Consider the following 11,439-nt stretch of genomic DNA (forward strand, 5'->3'; position numbering starts at 1 on the left):
ATGAGTGAGTGAGTGGGTGAGTGAGTGAGTGGATGAGTGAGTGGGTGAGTGGATGAGTGAATGAGTGAGTGGGTGAGTGGATGAGTGAGTGGGTGAGTGGATGAGTGAGTGGGTGAGTGAGTGAGTGGGTGAGTGATTGAGTGGATGAGTGATTGGGTGAGTGAGTGGATGAGTGAGTGAGTGGGTGGATGAGTAGGGGAGTGATTGGGTGAGTGGATGAGTGAATGAGTGGGTGAGTGAGTGAGTGGATGAGTGAGTGGGTGAGTGGATGAGTGAATGAGTGAGTGGGTGAGTGGATGAGTGAGTGGGTGAGTGGATGAGTGAGTGGGTGAGTGGGTGAGTGAGTGAGTGAATGAGTGAGTGGGTGAGTGGATGAGTGAGTGGGTGAGTGAGTGAGTGGGTGAGTGGATGAGTGAGTGGATGAGTGATTGGGTGAGTGAGTGGATGAGTGAGTGAGTGGGTGAGTGGGTGGCCACCCTCACCATACGGAGCATGTTGCCCGCGTGGGGGTTGACGGATCCCCGCAGCAAGTTGTGCAGCTTCACGATGCTCTGCTTCACCGCCACGTTGCGCGTGTCCAGCAGCGCGGCGTCATCCACCAGCTCCGAGCCATCGCCCTGTGCCAGGTCCACCAGGGCCCCCAGGGCGGTCACCAGGGCCCCCAGGGCGCAGAGGGAGGAGAAGCGGCTGACGGGAGGAGGGGAGAGAGGGGGGAGAGATGGGAGTCTGTGTGTGAGTCTGTGTGAGTCTGTGTCTCTCTCTGTGTGTGAGTCTGTGTGAGTCTGTGTCTCTCTCTGTGTGTGAGTCTCTGTGTGAGTCTGTGTCTGTGTGAGTCTGTGTCTGTGTGAGTTTGTCTCTCTCTGTGTGTGAGTCTCTGTGTGAGTCTGTGTGAGTCTGTGTCTCTCTCTGTGTGAGTCTCTGTGTGAGTCTGTGTCTCTCTCTGTGTGTGAGTCTGTGTGAGTCTGTGAGTCTGTGTCTCTCTCTGTGTGTGAGTCTCTGTGTGAGTCTGTGTCTCTCTCTGTGTGTGAGTCTGTGTGAGTCTGTGTCTCTCTCTGTGTGTGAGTCTCTGTGTGAGTCTGTGTCTGTGTGAGTTTGTCTCTCTCTGTGTGTGAGTCTGTGTGTGAGTCTGTGTCTCTCTCTGTGTCTCTCTGTGTCTCTCTGTGTGTGAGTCTGTGTGAGTCTGTGTGAGTCTGTGTGAGTCTGTGTCTCTCTCTCTGTGTGTGAGTCTCTGTGTGAGTCTGTGTCTCTCTCTGTGTGTGAGTCTGTGTGAGTCTGTGTCTCTCTCTGTGTGTGAGTCTCTGTGTGAGTCTGTGTGAGTCTGTGTCTCTCTCTGTGTCTCTCTGTGTCTCTCTGTCTCTCTCTGTGTGTGAGTCTCTGTGTGAGTCTGTGGCTCTCTCTGTGTCTCTCTGTGTCTCTCTGTGTGTGAGTCTGTGGCTTTCTCTGTGTGTGAGTCTCTGTGTGAGTCTGTGGCTCTCTCTGTGTCTCTCTGTGTCTCTCTGTGTCTCTCTGTGTGTGAGTCTGTGGCTTTCTCTGTGTGTGAGTCTCTGTGTGAGTCTGTGGCACTCTCTGTGTCTCTCTGTGTCTCTCTGTGTGTGAGTCTGTGGCTTTCTCTGTGTGTGAGTCTCTGTGTGAGTCTGTGGCTCTCTCTGTGTCTCTCTGTGTCTCTCTGTGTCTCTCTGTGTGTGAGTCTGTGGCTTTCTCTGTGTGTGAGTCTCTGTGTGAGTCTGTGGCTCTCTCTGTGTCTCTCTGTTTCTCTCTGTGTGTGAGTCTGTGGCTTTCTCTGTGTCTCTCTGTGTGACTGTGTCTCTCTGTGTGAGTCTCTGTCTCTCTGTGTGAGCCTGTCTAACTCTGTGTGAGTCTGTGTCTGTGTGAGTCTGTGTCTGTGTGAGTCTGTGTCTGTGTGAGTCTGTGTCTCTCTGTGTGTGAGTCTGTGTGAGTCTGTGTCTCTCTCTCTGTGTGTGAGTCTCTGTGTGAGTCTGTGGCTCTCTCTGTGTCTCTCTGTGTCTCTCTGTGTGTGAGTCTGTGGCTTTCTCTGTGTCTCTCTGTGTGACTGTGTCTCTCTGTGTGAGTCTCTGTCTCTCTGTGTGAGCCTGTCTAACTCTGTGTGAGTCTGTGTCTGTGTGAGTCTGTGTCTGTGTGAGTCTGTGTCTGTGTGAGTCTGTGTCTCTCTGTGTGTGAGTCTGTGGCTCTCTCTGTCTCTCTGTGTCTCTCTGTGTGTGAGTCTGTGGCTTTCTCTGTGCCTCTCTGTGAGTGTGTCTGTGTCTCTCTGTGTGAGTCTGTGTCTCTCTGTGTGAGCCTGTCTAACTCTGTGTGAGTCTGTGTCTCTCTGTGTGAGTCTGTGTCTCTCTGTGTGTCTGTCTCTCTCTGTGTGAGTCTGTGTCTCTCTGTCTGAGTCTGTGTCTGTGTGAGTCTGTGTCTGTGTGAGTCTGTGTCTGTGTGAGTCTGTGTCTCTCTGTGTGTGAGTCTCTGTGTGAGTCTGTGGCTCTCTCTGTGTCACTCTGTGTCTCTCTGTGGCTCTCTGTGTGTGAGTCTGTGGCTTTATCTGTGTCTCTCTGTGAGTGAGTCTGTGTGAGTCTATGTGAGTCTGTGTGTGAGTCTGTGTCTCTCTGTGTGTCTCTCTGTGTGTGAGTCTGTGTCTCTCTGTGTGTGAGTCTGTGTCTCTCTGTGTGAGTCTGTGTCTCTCTGTGTGAGCCTGTCTAACTCTGTGTGAGTCTGTGTCTCTCTGTGTGAGTCTGTGTCTCTCTGTGTGAGCATGTCTAACTCTGTGTGAGTCTGTGTCTCTCTGTGTGAGTCTGTGTCTCTCTGTGTGAGCCTGTCTAACTCTATGTTCGTCTGTGTCTCTCTGTGTGAGTCTGTGTCTCTCTGTGTGTATGTCTCTCTCTGTGTGAGTTTGTCTCTCTCTGTCTGAGGCTGTGTCTCTCTGTGTGTCTGTCTCTCTCTGTGTGAGTCTGTGTCTCTCTGTCTGAGTCTGTGTCTGTGTGAGTCTGTGTCTGTGTGAGTCTGTGTCTGTGTGAGTCTGTGTGTCTGTGTCTGTCTGTGTGAGTCTGTGTCTGTGTGAGTCTGTGTCTGTGTGAGTCTGTGCCTGTGTTAGTCTGTGTATGTCTGTGTCTGTCTGTGTCTCTCTGTGTGAGTCTGTGTCTCTCTGTGTGAGTCTGTCTCTCTGTGTGAGTCTGTGTCTCTCTCTGTGCGTGATTCTGTGTCACTCTGTTTAGGTCTGTGTCTGTGTGAGTCTGTGTCTGTGTGAGTCTGTGTGAGTCTGAGTCTGTGTCTGTGTGAGTCTGTGTGAGTCTGTGTCTGTGTCTCTCTGTGTGAGTCTGTGTGAGTCTGTGTGAGTCTGTGTCTCTGTGAGTCTGTGTCTGTGTGAGTCTGGGTCTGTGTGAGTCTGAGTCTGTGTGAGTTTGTGTCTGTGTGAGTCTGTGTGAGTCTGTGTCTGTGTTTCTCTGTGTGAGTCTGAGTCTGTGTGAGTCTGTGTGAGTCTGAGTCTGTGTTTCTCTGTGTTAGTCTGAGTCTGTGTGAGTCTGTGTGAGTCTGAGTCTGTGTTTCTCTGTGTTAGTCTGAATTTGTGTTTCTCTGTGTTAGTCTGAGTCTGTGTTTCTCTGTGTTAGTCTGTGTGAGCCTGTGTCTGTGTGTGTCTGTGTGAATCTGTGTCTGTCTGTGTGAATCTGTGTCTGTGTGAGTCTGTGTCTGTGTGTGTCTGTGTGAGTCTGTGTCTGTGTGTGTCTGTGTGAGTCTGTGTCTGTCTGTGTGAGTCTGTGTGAGTCTGTGTCTGTCTGTGTGAGTCTGTGTCTGTGTGAGTCTGTGTCTGTGTGTGTCTCTGTGAGTCTGTGTCTGTGTGAGTCTGTGTGAGTCTGTGTCTCTCTGTGTGAGTCTGTGTGAGTCTTGATACCTCTTCATGATGACAAGTCTGCCCTCTCTCTCCCTCTCAGGCTGTGACTTCGAGCGCTGAACGCTTCCTCACTTTTATCCCCAACAGAAGCTCCTCCCTCCCCGCGTGGCCTTTAGTGTGGCCCCTGGTGACCTTTAGTGCGGTCCCTGGTGACCTTTACTGCGGTCCCTGGTGACCTTTAGTGCTTGGGCTTGCGGTGGTTGAGTCTACGGTGCAGTGTTGAGTCTATGGTGCAGTGTTGAGTTGATGGTGCAGTGTTGAGTCTATGGTGCAGTGTTGAGTTGATGGTGCAGTGCTGAGTCTATGGGCAGTGTTGAGTCTATGGTGCAGTGTTGAGTCTATGGTGCAGTGCTGAGTCTATGGGCAGTGTTGAGTCTATGGTGCAGTGTTGAGTCTATGGTGCAGTGTTGAGTCTATGGGCAGTGTTGAGTCTATGGGCAGTGTTGAGTCTATGGTGCAGTGTTGAGTCTATGGTGCAGTGTTGAGTCTATGGTGCAGTGTTGAGTCTATGGTGCAGTGTTGAGTCTATGGTGCAGTGTTGAGTCTATGGTGCAATGTTGAGTTGATGGTGCAGTGTTGAGTCTATGGGCAGTGTTGGGTCTATGGTGCAGTGTTAAGTCTATAGTGCAGTGTTGAGTCTATGGGCAGTGTTGAGTCTATGGTGCAGTGTTGAGTCTATGATGCAGTGCTGATTCTATGGGCAGTGTTGAGTCTATGGTGCAGTGTTGAGTCTACGGTGCAGTGTTGAGTCTTTAGGCAGTGTTGAGTCCATAGGCAGTGTTGAGTCTATGGGCAGTGTTTAGTCTATGGTGCAGTGTTAAGTCTATGGTGCAGTGTTGAGTCTATGGTGCAGTGTTGAGTCTATGGTGCAGTGTTGAGTCTATGGGCAGTGTTGAGTCTATGAGCAGTGTTGGGTCAACGGGGCAGTATTGAGTCTATGGTGCAGTGTTGAGTCTATGGGCAGTGTTGAGTCTATGGTGCAATGTTGAGTCTATGGTGCAGTGTTGAGTTGATGGTGCAGTGTGGAGTCTATGGTGCAGTGTTGAGTCTATGGTGCAGTGCTGCGTCTATGGTGCAGTGTTGAGTTGATGGTGCATTGTTGAGTCTATGGGCAGTATTGAGTCTATGGTGCAGTGTTAAGTCTATGGTGCAGTGTTGAGACTATGGTGCAGTGCTGAGTCTATGGTGCAGTGCTGAGTCTATGTGCAGTGTTGAGTCTATGGTGCAGTGTTGAGTCTATGGTGCAGTGTTGAGTCTATGGTGCAGTGTTGATTCTATGGTGCAGTGTTGAGTCTACGGTGCAGTGTTGAGTCTATGGGCAGTGTTGAGTCTATGGTGCAGTGTTGAGTCTACGGTGCCGTGTTGAGTCTTTAGGCAGTGTTGAGTCTATGGGCAGTATTGAGTCTATGGGCAGTGTTGAGTCTATGGTGCAGTGTTAAGTCTATGGTGCAGTGTTGAGTCTATGGTGCAGTGTGGAGTCTATAGGCAGTGTTGAGTCTGAGGTGCAGTGTTGAGTCTATGGGCAGTGTTGAGTCTATGGGCAGTGTTGGGTCAACGGGGCAGTATTGAGTCTATGGTGCAGTGTTGAGTCTATGGGCAGTGTTGAGTCTATGGTGCAGTGTTGAGTCTATGGTGCAGTGTTGAGTCTATGGTGCAGTGTTGAGTCTGTGGTGCAGTGTTGAGTCTATGGTGCAGTGTTGAGTCTGTGGTGCAGTGTTGAGTCTGTGGTGCAGTGTTGAGTCTATGGTGCAGTGTTGAGTCTATGGTGCAGTGTTGAGTCTATGGGCAGTGTTGAGTCTATGGGCAGTGTTGGGTGAACGGGGCAGTATTGAGTCTATGGTGCAGTGTTGAGTCTAGGGGCAGTGTTGAGTCTATAGGCAGTCTATTGTGCAGTGTTGAGTCTACGGTGCAGTGTTGAGTCTATGGTGCAGTGTTGAGTCTATGGTGCAGTGTTGAGTCTATGGTGCAGTGTTGAGTCTGTGGTGCAGTGTTGAGTCTATGGTGCAGTGGTGAGTTTATGGCGTAGTGTTGAGTCTATAGGCAGTGTTGAGTCTATGGCGTAGTGTTGAGTCTATGGGCAGTGTTGAGTCTATGGTGCAGTGTTGAGTCTATGGTGCAGTGTTGAGTCTATAGGCAGTGTTGAGTCTGAGGTGCAGTGTTGAGACTATGGTACAGTGTTGAGTCTATGGTGCAGTGTTGAGTCTATGGGCAATGTTGAGTCTATGGGCAGTGTTGGGTCAACGGGGCAGTATTGAGTCTATGGTGCAGTGTTGAGTCTATGGGCAGTGTTGAGTCTATGGGCAGTGTTGAGTCTATAGTGCAGTGTTGAGTCTACGGTGCAGTGTTGCGTCTATGGTGCAGTGTTGAGTCTATGGTGCAGTGTTGAGTTTATGATGCAGTGTTGAGTCTGTGGTGCAGTGTTGAGTCTATGGTGCAGTATTAAGTCTATGGGCAGTGTTGAGTCTATGGTGCAGTGTTGAGTCTATGGCGTAGTGTTGAGTCTATGGTGCAGTGTTGAGTTTATGGGCAGTTTTGAGTCTATGGGCAGTGTTGGGTCAACGGGGCAGTATTGAGTCTATGGTGCAGTGTTGAGTCTATGGGCAGTGTCGAGTCTATGGGCAGTGTTGAGTCTATGGTGCAGTGTTGAGTCTGTGGTGCAGTGTTGAGTCTGTGGTGCAGTGTTGAGTCTGTGGTGCAGTGTTGAGTCTATGGTTCAGTGTTGAGTCTATGGGCAGTGTTGAGTCTATGGGCAGTGTTGAGTCTATTGTGCAGTGTTGAGTCTATGGTGCAGTGTTGAGTCTATGGTGCAGTGTTGAGTCTATGGGCAGTGTTGAGTCTACGGTGCAGTGTTGAGTCTACGGTGCAGTGTTGAGTCTATGGTCCAGTGTTGAGTCTACGGTGCAGTGTTGAGTCTACGGTGCAGTGTTGAGTCTTTTGGTGGCAGTGTTGAGTTTATGGTGCAGTGTTGAGTCTATGGTGCAGTGTTGAGTCTATGGGTAGACTTGAATCTATGGTGCAGTGTTGAGTCTATGGTGCAGTGTTGAGTCTATGGTGCAGTGTTGAGTTTATGGGCAGTGTTGAGTCTATGGTGCAGTGTTGAGTCTATGGTGCAGTGCTGAGTCTATGGGCAGTATTGAGTCTATGGGCAGTATTGAGTCTATGGTGCAGTGTTGAGTCTATGGTGCAGTGTTGAGTCTATAGGCAGTGTTGAGTCTCAGGTGCAGTGTTGAGTCTATGGTGCAGTGTTGAGTCTATGGTGTAGTGTTGAGTCTATGTGCAGTGTTGAGTCTATGGGCAGTGTTGGGTCAACTGGGCAGTATTGAGTCTATGGTGCAGTGTTGAGTCTATGGGGCATTGTTGAGTCTATTGTGCAGTGTTGAGTCTACGGTGCAGTGTTGAGTCTATGGTGCAGTGTTGAGTCTATGGTGCAGTGTTGAGTGTATGGTGCAGTGTTGAGTCTGTGGTGCAGTGTTGAGTCTGTGGTGCAGTGTTGAGTCTATGGTGCAGTGTTGAGTCTATGGTGCAGTGTTAAGTCTATGGGCAGTGTTGAGTCTATGGTGCCAGGTTGAGTCTATGGTGCAGTGTTGAGTCTATGGGCAGTGTTGAGACTATTGTGCAGTGTTGAGTCTACGGTGCAGTGTTGAGTCTATGGTGCAGTGTTGAGTCTATGGTGCAGTGTTGAGTCTATGGTGCAGTGTTGAGTCTGTGGTGCAGTGTTGAGTCTGTGGTGCAGTGTTGAGTCTGTGGTGCAGTGTTGAGTCTATGGTGCAGTGTTGAGTCTATGGTGCAGTGTTAAGTCTATGGGCAGTGTTGAGTCTATGGTGCAGTGTTGAGTCTATTGTCCAGTGTTGAGTGTCTGGTGCCGTGTTGAGTCTATGGTGCAGTGTTGAGTCTATGGGCAGTGTTGAGTCTACGGTGCAGCGTTGAGTCTACGGTGCAGTGTTGAGTCTTTTGGTGGCAGTGTTGGGTTTATGGTGCAGTGTTGAGTCTATGGTGCAGTGCTGAGTCTATGGGCTGTGTTGAGTCTATGGGCAGTGTTGACTCTATGGTGCAGTGTTGAGTCTATGGGCAGTGTTGAGTCTATGATGCAGTGTTGAGTCTATGATGCAGTGATGAGTTTATGGTGCAGTGTTGAGTCTATGGGCAGTGTTGAGTCTATGGGCAGTGTTGAGTCTATGGTGCAGTGCTTAGTCTATGGTGCAGTGTTGAGTCTATGGTGCAGTGTTGAGTCTATGGATGCAGTGTTGAGTTTATGGCGTAGTGTTGAGTCTATAGGCAGTGTTGAGTCTATGGCGTAGTGTTGAGTCTATGGCGTAGTGTTGAGTCTATGGTGCAGTGTTGAGTCTATGGATGCAGTGCTGAGTCTATGGTGCAGTGTTGAGTCTATAGGCAGTGTTGAGTCTATGGCGTAGTGTTGAGTCTATAGGCAGTGGTGAGTCTATGGGCAGTGTTGAGTCTATGGTGCAGTGTTGAGTCTATGATGCCGTGATGAGTCTATGGTGCAGTGTTGAGTCTATGATGCAGTGATGAGTCTATGGTGCAGTGTTGAGTCTATGGTGCGGTGTTGAGTCTATGGTGGAGTGTTGAGTCTATGGTGCAATGTTGAGTCTATGGTGCAGTGTTGAGTAAATGTTGCATTGTTGAGTTTATGGCGTAGTGTTGAGTCTATAGGCAGTGTTGAGTCTATGGCGTAGTGTTGAGTCTATGGGCAGTGTTGAGTCTATGGTGCAGTGCTGAGTCTATGGGCAGTGTTGAGTCTATGGGCAGTGTTGAGTCTATAGGCAGTGTTGAATCTATGGCGTAGTGTTGAGTCTATAGGCAGTGTTGATTCTATGGGCAGTGTTGAGTCTATTGTGCAGTGTTGAGTCTATAGGCAGTGTTGAGTCTATGGTGCAGTGTTGAGTCTGTGGTGCAGTGTTGAGTCTATGGGCAGTGTTGAGTCTATGGTGCAGTGTTGAGTCTATGAGCAGTGTTGAGTCTATGGTGCAGTGTTGAGTCTATGGGCAGTGTTGAGTCTCTGGTGCAGTGTTGAGTCTATGGGCAGTGTCCACCGCACCCCCTAAATCCTCCACCTCCACCCCCGCTACCCCCAGGCAGCCCCTAAGCCACCCTCGTGTCGCGCGTCTCTGGGACGCTGCTCTTAAACGACTCGGTCCGTCGAACTGAAACAAATTGCTCTGAGTGCCTCCGAGTGCTCCGTTGACATTTTAACGACTCTGAGTCCAATAACTCAGCGCTCCGTGTGACAGGCCACGAACGCCGTGACGAGGGTGAGGAGAGGGGAGTGGCGGTGAGGAGGGTGAGGCTAATACACACTGGGCCTCACAGAATCGTCTGGGTGCGAATCCCAACCCAGGTGCTGAGTTTGCGTCCTTCCAACGCTGTTCTGCAGTGGGTGGGTGGTTGAGTTGGTGTTTGAGTGAGTATATGACTCAGCATTTCCCATAGACCCAGCACTGGACCATAGACTCAGCCCTGAGTGTGAGAGTGAGCCATGTGAGTGGGTGCGTGAGATGATGATGAGTGTGGAGTTCGTGTGTTCTGCCATTGTTTTGTAGAGCGTGAGTGAGTGTGTGAAGGGCTTCCATTCCTCGTGGGAGCTGGGCCGGTACCCCCTTGAGCCCTGTGTTAAACAGGCAGACTGCTCCTGCTGTCTGTGTGCGTCTGCCTCTTGCATTGGGGGGAAGTTGCCACCCGCTGTGAGTGGCGGGCCGAGGTGCCATCCGTAGAGGCGAAATCTTGACAGCACTCCACATCCTCCCGTACTGCATCACTCCATCTCTTCTCCATCTCGTGTCGTGTCCGTTTAGGCCCCTCTATGCAGCCAAACAGAAGCTTCTTGGGCTTGCGGTGGCTGGGCATGCGGGCTACATGACCCAGCCAACGCAGCCTTGCCTGAAGGAGGAGCTCACCGATGGGACCTTGCCCAGATCTTTCAAGGATTTGTGAGCTCTTCACACAATCCAGCCTGGTTAAACCCAGGATGGATCATATGTAGGTCAGCCTGATTGTTTCCAACTGGCACAGATGTTCCATTAGAGGGGTCCACGTTTCACAAGCATAGATAAGGGAGGGCATGGACTGTGGCCGAGAAGACCTGAAGCTTCGTGCGGAGCGACAGACCAGGTAGCTTCCACACAGCGTTACACAGCTGATGGAAAGATAATGCCGCTCGACTAATTCGGAGTGAGACATCTGCTGTCAAACTGGAGCCGCTCATGAGCACACTGCCCAGGTATGGAAACATCTCCACTCTCTCCACAACTGCTCCATCACCAATGGGGTGGGGGGGGGGGGTTGAGGGGGTGGAGTGTTTGATGGCACAAAATACCCAGGCAGGTGCTTAGTTTTGGAGGGGTTGATAGTAAGACCCCACTTCTTAGTGGCACGCTCCAGTCTCAGCAGCAGCACCTCCAACTCCTGTGTGAGCAGCAATTGCCAGATCATCAGCATACATAGTTGACCAATGGGGAGCCATCCCTCAACCACACCTGGGCATCGATCAGCCTCCCATTGCATCTGTACCAGATGGAAACTTCTCAAACTACGTGGTCAAAGATGATGTTAAATAATGTGGGAGCCAGAGGACATCCCTGTCGCACCCCAAGGTGAACAGGGAATGGCTCCGACTCCTGGCAATGTATCTTTACTCGGGCCTACTCACCACAATGAAGGTCCTTAATGATGGTAAGCAGAGAGCCCTGACCTGTTAATGGTTTTACAGGCCTTTACCAGGTCAATAAAATAGAGATGTTGGTTCAGTTTGAATTCCCCAACACCTGTGCTGTAGCAGAACGACAGAAAATATGGCATCCGTGCAGGACCACCCTGGTCTGAAACCACATTGGGGCTCCGCAAGCCTCTCCTCAGCGTGCCTGGCAAGGCGATGTTGAATAATCCTTGCCAGGACCTTTCCCGGCACACTGAGGAGTGAGATGCCCCTGTAGTTGTTACAGTCTGTGCGGTCCCCCTTCTTAAAAAGGGGGACCACCAGGGCATCCTTCCAATCCTGCGGAACCCGTCCAGTGGTCCAGACTGTTGTGATGATGTCATGTTGGGCAGTCTGTGCACAAACGCCACCCTCCCTCAGCATTTCGCTCAGGAGATCGTCTCTGCCCTGACACTTTTCCTGGTCTCAAGACTCCGGATTGTCTCGCGTGCTTCCTCCACAGATGGCAACCTCAGCCAACCACTCACAGGGGGTGAGGCTACTTCTGATAATGTGAGGCACCACAGCCCTACTCACCCACCCACTCACTCACCCACCTACCTACCCACTCACTAACCCACTCACCCACTCACTCACTCACCCACCTACTCACTCACCCACTCACCCACTCACTCACCCACTCACCCACTCACTCACCCACTCAACCACCCATCTACCCACTCACTCACCCACCCACCCACTCACTCACCCACTCACTCACTCACTCACCCACCCACTCACTCACTCACTCACACACTCACTCACCTACTCACTCACCCACTCACCCACCCACTCGCTCACTCACCCACCCACCTACCCACTCACTCACTCACCCACCCACTCA

The 11,439-nt window shown here is 50.9% G+C and overlaps 1 protein-coding gene across 1 annotated transcript in view; it reads right to left on the bottom strand.

Moving 5' to 3' along the window:
* Positions 1-3,983, bottom strand: part of LOC142906536 (cysteine-rich venom protein TEL1-like) — a gene marked incomplete at its 3' end in the record, with an annotated part of 42,948 nt that extends 38,965 nt beyond the window's left edge. The window contains exons 1-2 of the mRNA XM_076054554.1: positions 3,887-3,983; positions 483-687 (exon numbers count right to left, since the gene is read on the bottom strand). Of these exons, the coding sequence (XP_075910669.1) occupies positions 483-687; positions 3,887-3,894 (213 nt within the window). The remainder of the gene's footprint in view (positions 1-482; positions 688-3,886) is intronic.
* Between the last annotated feature and the right edge of the window lie 7,456 nt (positions 3,984-11,439).

Source organism: Petromyzon marinus, chromosome 66 (assembly GCF_048934315.1).
Source record: "Petromyzon marinus isolate PM22_M1 ecotype Great Lakes invasive population chromosome 66, UKy_Petmar_22M1.pri1.0, whole genome shotgun sequence".
Lineage (NCBI taxonomy): Eukaryota > Metazoa > Chordata > Hyperoartia > Petromyzontiformes > Petromyzontidae > Petromyzon > Petromyzon marinus.